General features: G+C 48.7%; 1 protein-coding gene across 3 annotated transcripts in view; it reads right to left on the reverse strand.

Moving 5' to 3' along the window:
* Positions 1-16,963, reverse strand: part of Fam135b (family with sequence similarity 135 member B) — a 247,518-nt gene that overhangs the window by 42,187 nt on the left and 188,368 nt on the right. For all 3 annotated transcript variants that reach the window (XM_069991457.1, XM_069991456.1, XM_069991459.1), the window contains exon 8: positions 229-382. In XM_069991457.1, coding sequence (XP_069847558.1) covers positions 229-382 — 154 coding nt within the window. The remainder of the gene's footprint in view (positions 1-228; positions 383-16,963) is intronic.

The raw sequence follows: 16,963 nt of genomic DNA on the forward strand, positions 1-16,963 counted from the left end.
AATGTTCAAAAGAGTGGGTTGGTGAATGAACGAACGAACGAATGAATGAATGAGGCACACTGGAGTCACGCTGCCTTTCCTTCACACTTCCATGGTCCTGCCCCGCAGGGAGGAGGGAGCGCGTGCACAGAAACCTGCCTAGGTGCTAATGTCCTCCCTGTATGAGTCCCAGCCCCTCCCGGGCGCCTCCTCCCCTGCGCTCTGCCGGGCCGCCGTACCACCGCTTACTCAGCTCCGCGTGGGGCAGCTCCGGGACATCCCGCATGATGACGTGGAAGTAGAGGCGCAGCCCGCGGTGGGCGTGCAGGAGCAGGAAGCACAGGTCCCGGTGCCACTTGCGGGCATGCTGCATGCAGTTCTCCGAGGGCACGTAGAAGCTTCCCTGCGGGGGCAAGGCGGAGACAAGGCTGGGCGTTCCTGTGCCTGTCCCGGGGGGCACAGCTCTCCCACCCTCTGCCTGCCCAGGTCTACGTTCACAGAACAAAATCGCTGGAGGTTGGAGCTTTAGGTGGTGGCAGACTCCTGTAATCCCAGCGGCCGGGATGGTGGGGTGAGGCCAGCCTGGACAAGAAGTCAGCGAGCCCTCCATCTCAACTGATCAGGCCAGGCTCGGTGGGTCAGTGCTATACCCCCAATCTAGGTTTGTACTGGGCAATAAACATGAGACCCTATCTCAAACAACTGATGCCACAATGAGCCACGGGTCTGACCCAAGTGGTAGAGCAACGGTTGAACAAACGTGAGTCTCTGAGTTCAAACTCCAGAGCATTTGGAGGCTTGGGGAAGGAGGCCTGGTCCATGGGAAGCCCGAGGGATGGCTGAGATTCCAGGGAGAAATGTGAATTTCAATCAGTTCTTTCTTCCTCTAGGTAGGAAAAACTGCGATAGCGCTATTCTATGGCATTTACATTAAAATAGTAATATAAATAATATTAGTAACAATATCAGTAAACAACGAAGATGGTGGTAATGATGAAGATGCTGCTGCTGGTGATGATGATGATGTGGTGATGATGGTAGTGGTGATGGCGGTGACATCGACAATGATAGTGGTGCTAGTGGCGATGTTGGTGATGGTGCCAATGGCGGCGGTGGTGATGGTGGAGCTGGCGATGGTGGTAAAGATGGCTGTAGTGATGGTGGTGATTAAGATGCTGCTGCTGATAGCCGGACACTTCGTGTCGACTGCCTAACCCGCTTACAATCCCCTCTTCGCAGCTCATACAGGGCAGGCAAAGGCCGAGCCATTATGTTCCCGTTCACAGGAAACAGAGGTTGAGAAAGACTCTTGTGGCAATTTGACAGGTAGTTGCAGATAGTGCCATAGGGGGAGAAAATGCCTTGCACAACAGTAGTGTGTTCTGAGCTGAGTCTCTCACGTTGAAGTGCAGCTCACAAGAGCTCTGAGTGTTAGAATGGACGTAGCGTGATTTGTTTGTACAAAGTAGTCTGTCCACCAGGGCAAGGGTCTAAGTCCAGAACAAACTCAGAGGCCGTGGGAAGCAGCAATCCTCTCTGTGTCAAACTAAAATGCCCCCCACTCCCTGCTTATGCCCAGCTGCCATTCTGTACTGATGTTTCCTGGATTTGATATTTCCTGGAACTCCTTGCTTCTTGGCTTCGGTTGTAACAGTCAGCTATGTGCGCTGATGTAACAAGCCGGCCGTGTCAAAGGCATGCCTCCTCACCACCCGGCTTGAGTGGCCACTTCCCACTGACTTCACCGGTCTCCTCCAACAGCCCCCTGCTCCCTGGCCCCACACCCGGCCAGCTGTGATAAGAAGAGCATCTCTGAAGGACAGACAGCATCCCCCAGGACGGACCTCACACTGCTGGTTACAGTGGTTCTCACTCCCTAATGACACACCATGACCCTGGGAAAGGCATTGAGCCTGGCTCCTTAGAAATGAGGAGAAACAAAGCCACCCCAGGGGTCGGGGTCAACACGGAGCAGGCCGCCGTGCCTAGGAGGTGCACACGGAGAGCGGGGCACACGAGCCTGGGCAAAGCCACGCGCCTCCATCAGACCCCCCCCCGAACCCCTCGGATGGCTGCGCTCTCTGAGCAGAACTTGGAGGGGGCGGGGTTCCCAAAGACACCACCGGGTAAGCTCCCACTGTGGGGTCCCAGGTGTACAGGGATGCCCGGTTCTCTGAGCAAGAGCCCAGCGTGGGTGCCCATGCACAGACCGTGCATGTGGGTTTACTCCAGCGAGAACCTGGTCTTCAAAGGCACACACGACGTTCACCAGTGTTCAGAAGCAAAAGATTTTCCCCCCTTTCATAACCAGCAATTGCAGCCCAGTAGAATGGCTGTGTCCCCCGAGCACTCGGAGTCTCTTTCTGTCTCTGATCTCTGCCGTTATGTGAAGATGGGGCTCAGAGCAGCCCGCAGAGCTGTGGGAGCCAGCCGAGCTTGGGCACGGCAGGAGGCGTGTCGCCCTCCCAGGTTTGGAGAACAAGAAGGAAATCAGCGCTTGTGAATCATGGGACCGTCCCTCGAGCTTGGGCTCTGCGGACCTTCCGTAAGCAGCATTGAGGGTCCCATTTAGCTTTTCAAAATAGAGCATAGATAGGGAAATCAGAAACCTCAACAGCACCGTTTCCAATTCTCTAGAGGCTCATGCTTTCCTGTAGAACCTCCTAGAACTCCATACATATATGTGCATATTAACAAACATTTAATATATTTATATATAGATATATAAATATTTGATATATATCATATATCTATATATACATATTGTTCGCATGTTTGTAAGCATACAGAGATGCACCCACACATTGCAGAATGTTCTGGGCCATCTCTCCATTGTTTTATCGCCAAACCCCTCTGATCAGACAAACACCTGAGTGACAGGAACCCCTATTTCCATTCCACAGATCAAAAGAAGTGAATGAGTCACGCACAGTCCCTTGTTTGCCAGGAGCAGAGATGAGGATCCAAACTCCGGTGTGGGAAGAAGGCGGTGCGTCCTCAGCGGCAGTGCGTGCCTTCCCGGGCCGTGCCGACAGCAGACACGTGCTCTCCACAAAGCTGGGCTTGCTCTGACAAAAGCATTAATTTAAGTCCTGCGGTGTGTCTCCATTAGCTGTGACTAAGCAGACTTGAAAAGCAGCAGTGAGGGCTTACCCAGGCCTCACGACCAGCACTCTCCCTGCCCCATGTCTGTCTGTCTTGCACTGATCAGTCCTGCCATTCGTCCACCCCGTTCACAAACCCACCTTCCGACCTCCACGGCCTTGCTCTGAATGGTAGAGAACGCAGGGTTGTATGGTGTCCGTGACTAAGTTTGACTTTTGCAAACAGATACAAACGCATTCCTCCACAGAGACATAAAGACAACTTCAGAGCCGGGCGCTGGTGGCTCACGCCTGTAATCCTAGCTACTCAGGAGGCTGAGATCTGAGGATCGCGGTTCAAAGCCAGCCCGGGCAGGAGAGACCGTGAGACTCCTATCTCCAATAAACCACCAGAAAACCGGAAGTGGCGCTGTAGCTCAAGTGGTAGAGCGCTCGCCTTGAGCTGAAGAGCTGAGGGACAGCGCCCAGGCCCAGAGTTCAAGCCCCACGACCGACAAAAAAAAAAAAAAAAAAAAAAAAAAAAAAGACAACTTCAGGGAATCTGCAAAGGCTGACGCAACACGATCTCTGAGAAATAAGAAGTCAAAACGCTAATCCAAAACAAAGCGCCAAAGGTAGAGATGGCTGAGGATCCTTACACAAAACAGCTCTGTTCTCTCTAAGTGACTCGATAGTGTGTCCTTTTGAAAGTGAGTGATGTCCCATGGAAAATCCGATTATCTAGCCCGGTGGGCTGTCAGAGTCCAGATCTGTGCAGAAAAGCCAGGCCACCGCCATTAGAATTGGGAAGGTAGAGCTCCACCATCTCCCTAGCAAAAAGCCAAGGACACTTTAGAAACCCACTTTTCACTGTCAGCAATGAAATCCTGAAATAATAAAGCTGGAACCGAACAGGGCTTGCATTCTAAAGGCCCAGCCCCCAGTACCTGCAGAAAATAAGACAGCTGTTTCTGCCTGTCTGTGCCTGAATTTGGTGTAGAATATAGATTCTGGGGCATGAGCTACAGTGTAGTCATCTCTCTCTATATATCTTTATTTTATTTTATTTTGCAATATTGCCACTTAAATCCAGGCACTGATGTTTTGCAGCACGTTTGCTGACTCATTCTTGGTACATTTGTGTGTGTGTATGTGTGTGTGTGTGTGTGTGTGTGTGTGTGTGTGTGTGTGTGTGTGTGTGTACGTGTGTGTGTGTGTACGTGTGTGTGTGTTCCTGGGGCTTAAACTTGGGCACTGTCCCTGACTTTTGTGTGCTCAAGATTAGTGCTCTACCACTTGAGCCACAGCTCCACTTCTGGCTGTTTTTACTAGTTAATTGGAAAAAAGAGTCTCTTAGACTTTCCTACCTGGGCTGGCTTTGAACCGTGATCCTTAAGTCCCAGCTTTCTAGAATTACAGGCATGAGCCACTGGTGCTTGGCGTCCCAGTACATTTTAAATACCAATTATTTTAATCATTTTGAGCGAAAGTCCCACATTTTCACTTGGTTGTGTATGGATGATACCATGCTGGGGCCTGAATTCAGGCCTGGGCACTGTGCCTAACCTTTCTTTTTTTCCCTCAGGGCTAGTGCTGTGCCACTTGAGCTCCATTTCCAGCTTTTTGGTAGTTTACTAGACATAAGAGTCTCACAGACTTTGCTGGTTGACCTGTCTTCAAACCATGACCCTCAGATCTCAACCTCCTGAGTAGATAGGATAAAGGCGTGAGCCATCTGGTATATGTTCTATTTTTGCTCTTGACCTTACCAACAAGCTAGAGAGACAGGTACACACTATCATGCCTAGGTATTGATTGAAAATGGCTCTGAACCAACGTTTTCCTGGGCTAGCCTCTATCCCCGATCCTCTCAACCTGTCTTCCAAGTAGCTACGTCCCTGGCTATTTATATTTTCTTTATTGTCTCCCTAACTTCGCGTGGGCTGGCCTTGAACTCACAATACCCATGTGCTGCTATACTCAGATAGGACTCTTTCTGTCCTAGTTATTCTCACACCACTAGGAGGTAATTTTACATTTTGTAGACAAGGTAACTGTCAGTGGCTTGCTAATAAGGATGACCCAGGGTGGAGCATAAGATGTGTGATCTGTCACTAACTTTGGAAAAGTACTTGACACTTGTGCTCCAGACTGAACCTCAGCTGTTCTCAGAAGGCAAGAATGAAGATAATAAAGAGAGATAGTCCCATCCACAAAGCTCAACAAGCACACACCCGCCCCCTAGTCTTCTTATAATCACGATTGGAATAAATTCCCCATGACATACTTAAGTCATGTCCTCTTCTTTAGATCTATTTAGAACTTCCAGAAATAATAGCTGTTAGTAATCACATACTACCCATATCATTCATAACCATATAATTATTAATCATATGGCATCTCTGTTATTGCCACCAGCGTATTCACGATGCACAGAACGTTACTAAGTTGTTTGAGTTGAGGGAATATTGTCTCCCACTGTAAGTACCAAGATTGGCAACGTAGTAACTGGCGTACTAGAAGACACCTGGAGGTGTTGAATGCATAACAGGCACACGACTGTTTAAAACCAGCTTCCCAGCTTTAAGTTCAACCCTTCAAGTTCCACTGTGGCAGCATCTTGAAGGGTTTGGTAGATGGGCAAGGAAGAAGGGTACCAGAGAGAATTTAGGAAACAATGCACATTCCTAAGGTTCATGATCTGTAACTGCATAACAAAACTAAGATCCCAGTAACAAAGGCTACTTGATTTTGTTTCTCCTGGTGTTTTCAAAATCATTTCAGAATGACAATCATTATTTGATATATGTAAGTATACTTCATTTGGAAGGGAAAAGTGTCGTTTCAATAGAACTTACTAAGAAATTACTTGAGACAGACATTCAATCCTATTTGCTTCCTTTGTAGAGTTACTGACAATGCCACACACATCATCTGTGTAGTTACTGATTAGCAGTCATACAATATATTGAGAATCGCTTACAGGATAGGAAGGCATTAAAAAGGCTTAGTGGACAGATGGGATTCAGGGAAAGGACTCATTACTGTTACCAAGGTAGAAGAGTCTAGACCACTGAAGCAAGAGATGAAACCAGACAGACAGGCTAGTGTTGCTCATAGAGAGCCAGGTATCTCCAATGAACCAAGACTCTAACTTCCAGAGACACGTGAGCCTTGTGCTCTACCCGGGGAGCAGCAGCGGGGGCAGGGCAGGTGCTAAGGCTCACCATCGCTTTCTCTCTGGCCCCCACCAAGCTAGAATCACCTAGCACGTTCACAGAAGTGGACTAGGCCCAGAGAAGTTCCTGCCCAGCTCCCAGTCCCAGTGTAATGCTGTGAGGCGAGTCTCGCATTCCACCGCAGCACAGCCTGACTCAAAGGCCGCATTCTGCATCCTACAGAGGGACCGGCCCAGGGTCCGAGCGTACTAGTGGACGCGGGGTTAGCACGCTTGGGTAGATGGATGTGCAACCCGTCCACTGACGGCAAGAGAGTGAGAACGAGAGATACGGAAAACAGCAGGGCTCAGATACAAGGATTCATCATGCAGCGTGTGAAGGGTCAAGCGATGAATCAGCAGACCTGTATGTAAGTGGCTCCTTTCAAGGTCACACACTCAGACTTACATCTGGAACAGGAGGATTCCGTGGCCTGGCCTTGGGACAGACAAGGTGCCTATTGTTCTGCCTCTAATCTGCGACTGTAGCGATTCATTACTGTGCTTCCAAGATTCAACACTTTCTGCCCTTGTGGTTTTTAATTATAAAAGGCATTAAATTCCTCCAACTAACACTGGGCAGGGACATAGAATCTGTCATTACTGTACAATGATGAGTGCTGAGGTCTCTCACGTGACTCTGCTTTGTCTCTCCCTCTAGTGCTCTTTTTCTCCTTTTTGTAAGTGCTGAAACTTGAACGCAGCCCCTTAAGTTTAGTAGGCAGATGCTCTGACTACTTGAGCCATAGCCCGAGACCCTAGCTGGGTACTCTCTGGAGTGGCCTTTTACATATGGCTCATTCTGTAGGGAATTTCTGGAGGTTGACTAGGTTAGAGTGGAATTCAAAACAGAATCTGTGTTCTGATACCGAATGTGTGCACACCAGGTTGCTTCTGATAAAGCTCCTTGTCTAAGACTCACAGAGCACCTGAACACACATTCCAATACAGGTAGAGAAGGAGAAGAGACCTGTTCTTCTCTCCAGATTAGGCCATCAACAGGTCAGGACTCCCAATACATGGAAAGGAAGCACACCTCATCCAGAGTCCAAAGGCCTGCCTACTGCTGACTTCGTGATAACATCGAACACTTTATTGTAGAAAACTGACCAGGAGGTCTTGAGAGATGAGTAAACCACAGAGCACTTCATGGGTGTATCATGGTAGCTTTGGCTCTGCAGAGAAACAGCTAAAACGATGCTTGGCTCTTATTCAAATAGTTATGTTGATCACGGGTAACAAAATAACAAAGAAGGATATCTGTATAATAAATCACGGTTTATCTAGTTCTTAAAGTCAGTTCTGTCAGATTTGTATCATTATTAGCCTCACACTCACCTCAAAGAGACAATGGAATAGATCTCTTAGACATCATAGTCAAGAATGAGGGCCTTCTACAAAAACCATTTGGAAACGTCAATAGATCATAAATAACCTAAACAAATTTCAAACATAATTTGGATTTTGCAGCTGGCCATGCTGTATCCAAATAGTGTCATAGGGTTTTAGTGCCTGTATCTGCATAGTGTTTAAGATCAAATTGTTAAGCATATGGCCACTGGCTGGGCACTGGTGGCTCACGTCTATCATCCTAGCTACTCAGGAGGTTGAGTTATAAGAATCCCAATTCAAAGCCAGCCCAGGCAGGAAAGTCCAGGAAACTCCTATCTCCAATTAACCAGAATTATGAAGCCAGACATAGAAATATGGCTCATGTGATAGAGCACCAACCTGAACCCATAAAACCAAGGGACAGTACCCAGGCCCTCCCTGAGTTCAGGCTCCCGGTACCAGCACAAAGAAAAAGAATTTAAAGTTAAAATAAACCTATGGCCACTGAAGCAGCAACATTCACAGTGCATGGTGACAGCTCAGAATCGAGGTGAAGACCTTTGCCTTGCCTTTAATGCTGGTCATCATTATTGATCGCTTTGTATTTGTGAGTTCTCTGTCGACTACTGTGAGAATCTTAAGGCTGGCATGGGACCCATGTATCTACATATGCCCTGTATCTGGAATGACTTATTACTTCCAGGACAAAATAACCATGACCATGACAATTGCCTAGAGCAATATGCTGAGTAGCAACAAACGCAGGGAAGCCAAGTGTTCTACAGAGTCTTACAAAAGATGAATACTCCACAAAGAATAGGTCTGTAATAGGGACATAGAAGAGGGGGTAATACACAGCCTGTGGGTATTACCAGGGAGATGACCCTCGGGCTGTGTCTGAGAGCATGAAGAGGGAACAAGTCAGAGGGCCAGATGGGTGGAGTGACAATGCCAGCTGTCACGCTCTGTAGATGGAACCCTTCACCCCTGCCTGGAGAGGGCAGGAAGGGGTAGGCAGCACTGTACTCCCCTGCAGCTTCCAAACACAGCTGCCTGCTGCCTTCTCCTAGCAGTGCGATAGACTGAGGCTCCAAATAATATGCCTAGCCCTAAATAATACAGCTAGTCCTCAGATGGCTTTACCAGGGGGACTATGAATGGTAATGACTCTGGAGACGGTAGACTCTGTCAATACGTGATTCCACTGTGGAGAACACTTATCCATCTGGGGGCGAACACTTCCAATCCATCGACAATGGAAACACTGACAGCACCGTGCTTTTGCTTTCTACTATTTTCCCCCCAGTTGTTCTGTGGTAGCGGTGGTTCCCAGATGGTGTGGAACCTCCCACAACACAGCGAGCAGTTGGCGAGTGGGATTCTGACTATTTCATCCACTTGAGGGCCATGCTACGCAACTCCTGCCGAGCAGGCTGTTTAGAGGTCAGGTCATCTGAGGACAGCAGTGGCCTATCCCACGAAAGCTTTTTCCTTGTATTATAGTCTGGCTTGAAGAGAGGTTGAAAGGAGAAAATGCTATTTCCACATTTAAATTGGATGCCTCTGTTTCCTGAACATCACTAGAGTGTCGCTCTGGGTGATGTGTTGGACAAGAGGCACCATGCATGTTGAAGGGAAATGAGCGTGAGTCCTGTGCAGATTCATACAAGGGCTTTGGAACACGTGGACTATGAGATCAAACAAGAGAGGCAACACTTCCCGCACCACTCCTCCTGCGGAAGGCTGGCTGCTGATTCTGCTCAGTCTGTGTTCTCTACAACATGGTTGCCGTAAAGAATGAACCGATTGGAGAATGAAATGCCACTTATGATCTCAGATTGTGAATTCAGCCAATCCACAGAATCAGTCACATGTCTGCTCTGTATACAAAGTTGTTGTTTTTTTAAACAAATAGTAACCACAATGAATTGAATAACAATAGGTATCATCATTAGAATCCATTCCATGATTCTTTGTAAGGCTGTTGTCCAGCTTTTAGCGTGTTCTCTAATGTTTCCTCCCAGGGAGGTCTCATTCGAGACTTACAGACAGATGGAGGAGCAGGAGCGAGAGATGGAAGGAAGGTTTGCGTGTGTGCGTTCTGTTCAAGTCGGTGCAATTTCCTTCCTTCGCTTTTTTACTTAGTGTGTTTTATTGCTTGAAGACCTCGCCCTCAGAGCTGGCAGGATCATCTTTTAGAGACAAGGTTTTAGCTTATTAAGGATCAAATGCAGAGGAAGTTTGTCTCCCATGCAAATTGTGGTTTATAGAGTCAGGGTGGAGAACACTGGGTTTGAGCACAAGGAGTGGCACAAGGTAGAAAGACAGGACCCTGGCCTGAGAGGCCGAACAGATGGGGAAGGATCCAGCAAGCTCACTTCTGTGCTCTTAAGCATTCACACCACCTAGCAGCCACCATGGATGGGAGGAAGGGAGCGGATGCCAAACGAGAGTCAGCTCCCTAAATCCTGCTGCAGGCACCGGGGCTCTGACCAGGGAAGCACTACACTGCACACATTCATAATATCAACCATGTTCTTTTTCCTTGTCCTTCTTTCTCTCTCTCTTTCTCTTTTTTCTTTTTGTTTTGAGATTTAAACTCAGGGCCTAGGCATGGTGCACAAGCTCTTTTGCTCAAGGAAATTGAGTCACAGCTCTACCGCTAGCTTCTGGGTGGTGAATTGGAGACAAGAATCCCCAAAGGTCTCCTGCTGGAGCTGGCTTTGCACTATGGTCCTCAGATCTCAGCCTCTTGAGTAGACGGTAGTGTGAGCCCCCTGTGGCTGCCTCTAACTCATGTTCTTGGATCAGAGCTACAATCCCAAACATCTCATAAAAGTAGAGCCGGAGGCAGAGTGGATAGCATAGCTAAAGGACGTTAGAGTTTTCCTAGGAACTTGAGCTGCAACGTCTACCAGATCCTTCTCTTCCCACTGGCGTGATCTAAGAGGGTGGCAAACTCTTGCCTCAGTTTCCTGATGTATAAGATAACACAAAAAAGTTATAACACATAGGTGTGGTGAAAGTTAAATGTGTTGGCCATCACCACTACCCATCATCATCACTATCACCAACGTTATCACCAGCATCAACAGCATCATCTAGTATCTGACAAACACACACTGTTAGATCAAGAGTCTGGCAACTGCAGCTACAATGCACTTACCTAAGTAATGGCTACATTGAAAATGAACTTTCTTTAGTATATAGTTCAAAGAGGTCTGTGCTTAACAGTTGGAAGAAGTGGTCTGGAGTCGCAACACTACCTTCTGTAAGGTGATAGAAGAAACCCCTGCATCCAGCCTGCTCCCTGGGGGTCATTTTCCTCAGTGCATTTCTATCTATGGGAATTTCTAGTGCACCCCCCCCCCCGCCATGTTAGAGGCACAGGAATAGATCAGAGTCCAAGAAACGCAGTCTTTTCCACCACATAGCTTCCGCAGCCATGTGGATGGTGCAGCAAAATACCCATGGGAGGAAAACTGCAGATGGGGGATGCCTCCCCTGTAAATAATCCTCCCTTCTATACAAAACCACGTCCCTCTGAAATAATGGAGGTAGTAGGGAGGCGTACTTAATTCCCATACTAAGTATCTTTGGTAAACTTTAATAGAGGGAAATGTAGTATTTATGGGAACATGGTAACTCAGATTATTTCCAAATGCACGAGCAATGAGACTCTGGGGGAAATAAAAACCAAATCTATGTAAGGGTAGTTCTTGAGTTAACTAAAAATGTATGCACACAAGAAAGAAACAGTCACAGTTCTGTTCCTACTGCATCTAATTGTAGCTGTAATAAAAGTAATGAGAAACTAATGAACACAAGAGAAGGAAGCAGGAGACCAGAACTTGCAGGTACTCATTATCCCTTGTGTGTCAGATGGAACCCAGCTCTGCGACCCGCAGGGCAGTGCCCGGTGGCCCGTTCAGAATCACAAAGTAACCTCAGGGTTCCACAGAGATCACTTAGCTCTCTCATGGAATAAGAAGTGTGCCTCACTTCGTGGATGTTTGATCTTGTCACCTAGAAAAGGCCTCATACATAAGGCTCAAGAACGTTGCACAATTCCAATGCTGTTTGCAAAGACAGACAGCTTCATGGGAATAGCACCTGCCAGCTCACTTGATAGATATCCCTTCTCCTTTCTTCTTTTCCTGGGTAAAGGATTTCTCAACTACTGATGTCTGCTACCAGGTGGAGCAGGCACTGTGGAGATTCTGTTCCCGCGCCTTGCTTCCCTCCAAACTATGACAGATACACAATGGTCCCATCAGAATGGCAACTGCGCTGAGAACTGCTTACCTAGCCCTGGTAGGATGCCCTCTGAGAAAATAAAACTGAACCAACCCAGGGAGAAAAAAAAGCCATTAAAAAACTGCAAGAGTAAACATAAGTTACCACGAGAAAAACTCATTTGCAAACAGTGATAAATATCCTGTACTTCTTACCAGGCTAAGTCAACGTGTGTGGTACGGGACGACTGGCATTAATAACCCCGTGCTGAACACAAGCAATCTGGTCTCCATGGGAACAGAGGTGGTATCACGCCATCATGCCTAGATGGATCTGTTATTATTTCAATCTTCGAGAACTGATTTTTCAAAACAATAGAAGCAACCAAATGTATTCCATTATGGGAGATATGGGCTTACACTGTTTCTTTGGCACTGCTTGTTTTTCAGGAAGAATAGAAGACATTCATGAGAAGAGTTACACATTTAGGTAAAGCATCAAAACTTCCAGTTCTTCTAAAATCATTGGACTTGCTGGGAGTGGAACCTGACCCATGCAGGCTTCTTTAGAGTTGACTAAAGTATTTCCAGAAAGGCACGCGGTATTGACGGGGGCCCTCGGGAATCAAGCCGCTGGGCAAATACTGAGGATGGAGGCTGAGAGAAAACCAAGGACTCACGGCTAAAGATGACAAACAGGAAAGCGAGGCCACCATCCCAGCAATGAAAACCCGTGGCAATGGCCACGGGTGTCTTTTATCCCCACTACTCAGGAGGCTGAGATCGGAAGTTCTTGGTTCAAAGCCAGCCCAGGTAGAAAAGTTCATGAGACTCTTATCTCTAAATTAATCACCCCCCCCCCAAAAAAAAAACTGGAAGTGGAGCTGAGGCTCAAGTGTCAGTGTGCCAGTCTTGAGCCAAAAAGCTCAGGGATAGCACCCAAGCTCTGAGTTCAAGCCCTAGGACTGGCAGAAAAGAAAAGAAAAATCCAGTCATCCTTGCATTTTGTTTCTCTCTCATGGAGACCTGTTAGCTCTCCCTCTGAGTGACCTCCACTCTTGACCTTCTGCTGCTGGGATCTGGTTCTGTCCTGAGTTTCTCTGACAGCCTCGGACTTGTTCTCCTTCTTTCCAGAAATTCAGGCTTCAAGAGACACATCGACAGCTCACATGTGCTGGGAGCAGCCATGCACGCGGCCTTGTGATAGTTAATATATGAATGCATTAACGCCTCTGCGGCTTCTTCACAGACATTCTGGGTTGGGCCATGCCTTTCACTGACCTCTGACCTTGCATCATCAACTCTAGCTCGGAGGGGGTCAGTGATGAGGTCAGCATTAAGAGGGACTGCAATATCTGTACCTTCCAGATTCTTCCAGGAGCCTTCAAGGGGAGGTCCACACCAGGAGCAGAGAAGTTTGCTGTTGCTATGATTTTAATACGCACTTCTATTTAACTTTCACGATAGCCAAGCTGAATCAGAATCTCCGATGATATAGACTGTATTTGTACATATCTACCCCAAATCAGACACAGTGAGGCCTGAGTGTAATCCCAGCACTCGGAAAGCAGAGGCAGAAGGACTGAGTTTGAGGCCAGCCTGGCTAAGATAGTCCCTCTTCCTAAATAAACATAATAAAATGACTGCTTAAAGCTTCCGCCAGGCACTGCTAGTTAGGTGAAGGATTGTTTTCTCCTCCACAGCAAGAGCAGCCCAAAGGAAATGTGCTCTCTGCCTGGAGCCGAGGCCCCCATTCAAAGGTGTTCCTCAATAATGAGCTACTTTGAGGAAGTGCGAATGTGTCAGACTCTGCCTGTGTCTATGCTTATGAAATAAACCACCGAGAGTCTGTAAACGCTTGGTAGACACTTGTCACTGTGGAAACGGATGCTTAACAAGGCAAGTGCCGTAGGCCGTGGTGAATACCAGAACTCCAAATCCACCCTCCCGGGGGGAGCCATGGTACACCCCTTCACGTTGCATGTTTTCTTGTTCTCAGCCTTCAGGAGTTCCATAAGGCCAACCTAAGACCCAAGAAGAGGCAGAAGGGGAAAGCTGGCAGCCCGGCCCAAGTGCTTCACAGGTCAGCATGTGGTTTGACCCTGCCTCCCCGGATTCTTTCATCAACTCCACAGCAGCCTCTGCTACGGCTCAGCCACGTGTGCGAATCTGTTGACTGGCTTCAAAACAGGACACGGGCTCTGTGGGGAGGACTGTTTCATGCCCACACCCCCGGCATGTGCTGCCTAGATACACAGGCCCACGCAGGCATCCGCAGTGCTGAGCTCAGGCCAGCCCTGGCCACTGCTCTCAGCAGAGGTCACAGTCACAGTCTGTTCCATACCAACCATCCTGGTGCACGCCCCAAGCCGACGCCATCCGTGCATCACACTCACCCTGCACAATCTCCTAGTGGTGGGCATGCTCTTGACATTACTTTTCCATGATCACGCTTCAGTCTCCCCACACCTATGACCTGAAAATGCCTGGCTCACGCCTGTCATCCTAACCACTCAGGAGGCTGAGATCTGAGGATCATAGTTTGAAGCCAGCCTGGGCAGCAAAGATCTTCTAAGACAGGAGAGGGCAGCAAAGAGGTGGGTTTGATGGCCACGCTCGCACCTCAGAAGAGGGCCACGCCTGCCACGCCTGTGATCTCCATCTCAGAAGAGTACCACGCCTGCCACACCTGCGGTCTCCACAGTCATGCCTGCCACACCTGCGGTCTCTACAGCATGCACCTGGGATCTCCACAGCATGCACCTGGGATCTCCACAGTATACCATGTCTGCAATCTCCACAACATGCACCTGTGACCTCTACAGCATGGACCATCTGTGATTTCCACAGCATGCGCCTGTGGTCTCCACAGCATGCACCTGTGATCTCCACAGTATGTACCTGTGATCTCCACAGCTTTTCATACCTGAGATCTCCACAGCATGCCTCACCTGCTATCTCCACAGCATGTACCTGTGATCTACACAGCATGCGCCTGTGGTCTCCACAGCATGCACCTGTGATCTCCACAGCATGCACCTGTGATCTCCACAGCACGCACCTGTGATCTCCACAACGTGTACTTGAGATCTCCACAGCATGCACTTGTAATCTCCACAGCTTGTCATACCTATCTCCACAAAATGCCATTCTTGTGATCTACACAGCACACAATGCCTACAGTCTCCATGCCATGCACCTGCAATCTCCACAGCATGCCACACCTGTGATCTCCACAGCATGCACCTGTGATCTCCACAGCATGCCACGCCTGCAATCTCCACAGCATGCACCTGAGATCTTCACAGCATGCCACACCTGTGATCTCCACAGCATGTACCTGTGATCTCCACAGCATGCACCTGGGATCTCGACAGCATGCACCTGGGATCTCCACAGCATGCCATGCCTGTGATCTCCACAGCTTGCAACTGTGATCTCCACAGCATGTACCTGTGATCTCCACAGCATGTACCTGTGATCTCCACAGCATGTACCTGTGATCTCCACAGCATGCACCTGTGATCTCCACAGCATGCACCTGTGATCTCCACAGCATGCACCTGGGATCTCCACAGCAAGCCTCGCCTGTGCTCCACCTTCACCAGCCTCTGCTCCCCCGCCCCAAGGTACCCCAGGTCCACAGACTTCTTCACTCACTCATTCAACAGAGGCTTCCCAAGTGCATCAGGCAGGCAGAAACCTTGGAGCCAGGGGAAGGCAGAGTGGTAGAAGTGATGTGGGAGCTAGTTACTCATGAACGCGGCAGCCGGCAGCAGTGCGGGAAGGCTGCCTCAGTCCCATGGACGTGTGACAATCCTGGCATGGCCCTGACCTCGCTGCACAACTGCAGAAACTCACTTAACCTCTCTGTATCAGGTGAGCCTTGCCTGGACTGAAGGCATCATATGCACGCGGTGTTTACAGGTGTGATGTGAAGTGACCAGCACCCAGGCACACACTGCTCATGGTGATTTTTCTAATCCTTCCTTTGTTTCACCGGGACTTGCTCAGGACAATAGGCTAAGCAGGATGCAGGTACTAACACACAGTAGAGGGCAGGCCAACCCCAACCCTTCATGTCTTGAAGCTGTCTGGAGGGGTCGGGCAGGGAGGGCAGGAGAGGAGACAGGCATGAGAGACACAGCGAGCACACCTCCCACCTGAACCCCGAAGCCTCGCACCACCCCCAAGTACCAGTGACAAGAAAGGAAATGGACATCCTGGGGAAGAGATGGGATTTTCTGAGTCACTGGACTCAGTCTTCAGCGGGAGCCTCACAGACCCTGGGGGTTTTTCAGAGACGATGGTCACTCTAGGAATCAACGTGGCCACGCCACCGCCTCTAGCTACTGGGTCAAACACTCTAAGTGGTGCAGTGAAGGCTTTCTTCAGGAGAGATCGATATGGGAATACTTGGCCTTGGAGGAAAGCAGATGTCTTTCCGTAGTAAAGACAAGCCTCAAAAATCAGTTGAGAATTCTTAGTGGTAAAGGACTGACCTACCCACACCCCACCACCCTAACCCCTGTACCTCAATATAACTCTTCCCTGGGACCCCAGCCTTCCCGTCTACTCAGAAATTTTTGGAATTCTAGGCTAGAGTTAAAAATTCCAGCTTTAACTGTCAATTTTATAGACACACATGAATATGGTCAAGTGGGGGATGCCTAAACTCAGGGGGCCCTGCTTCCCTGGAGAGTGAGGTGAGTACCTCATTTTGTGCTCAGTGTCCTGCTTTCTGCGACAGTGTCAGGGAGATCAAGGTAAAAGCAGCAGAGAAAGTGCTGGAAGATCCCATCCAATCACCTTCCTACACCTTGGAAAACCAAGGCCCAGAGAAGGCAAATGGTTGGGCCAGGGTCACAGAGCTGGTGAACGTTGAAGCCAAGAACAAAGCTGCACTTCAGGCTCTTCATTCACTTCTCCTCTTACAAGAAAACCCCAGGCTGCTGTGGCCACACTGGGTCTTGGGATGCAGATAAATGAAAGGGACAATAATACCCACAGAAGGTTCTCTTGGGGCTATAGAACATGATTTCATTTAATCCTCTTGGCAGCCCTGTGGGGCTAGTGTCCTTCAAGAGATAAGCCAAGAGTCAGAGGGCACACGTAAT

This window comes from Dipodomys merriami, unplaced genomic scaffold (assembly GCF_024711535.1).
Source record: "Dipodomys merriami isolate MVZ:Mamm:240054 unplaced genomic scaffold, mDipMer1.0.p SCAF_4, whole genome shotgun sequence".
Taxonomy (NCBI): Eukaryota; Metazoa; Chordata; class Mammalia; order Rodentia; family Heteromyidae; genus Dipodomys; species Dipodomys merriami.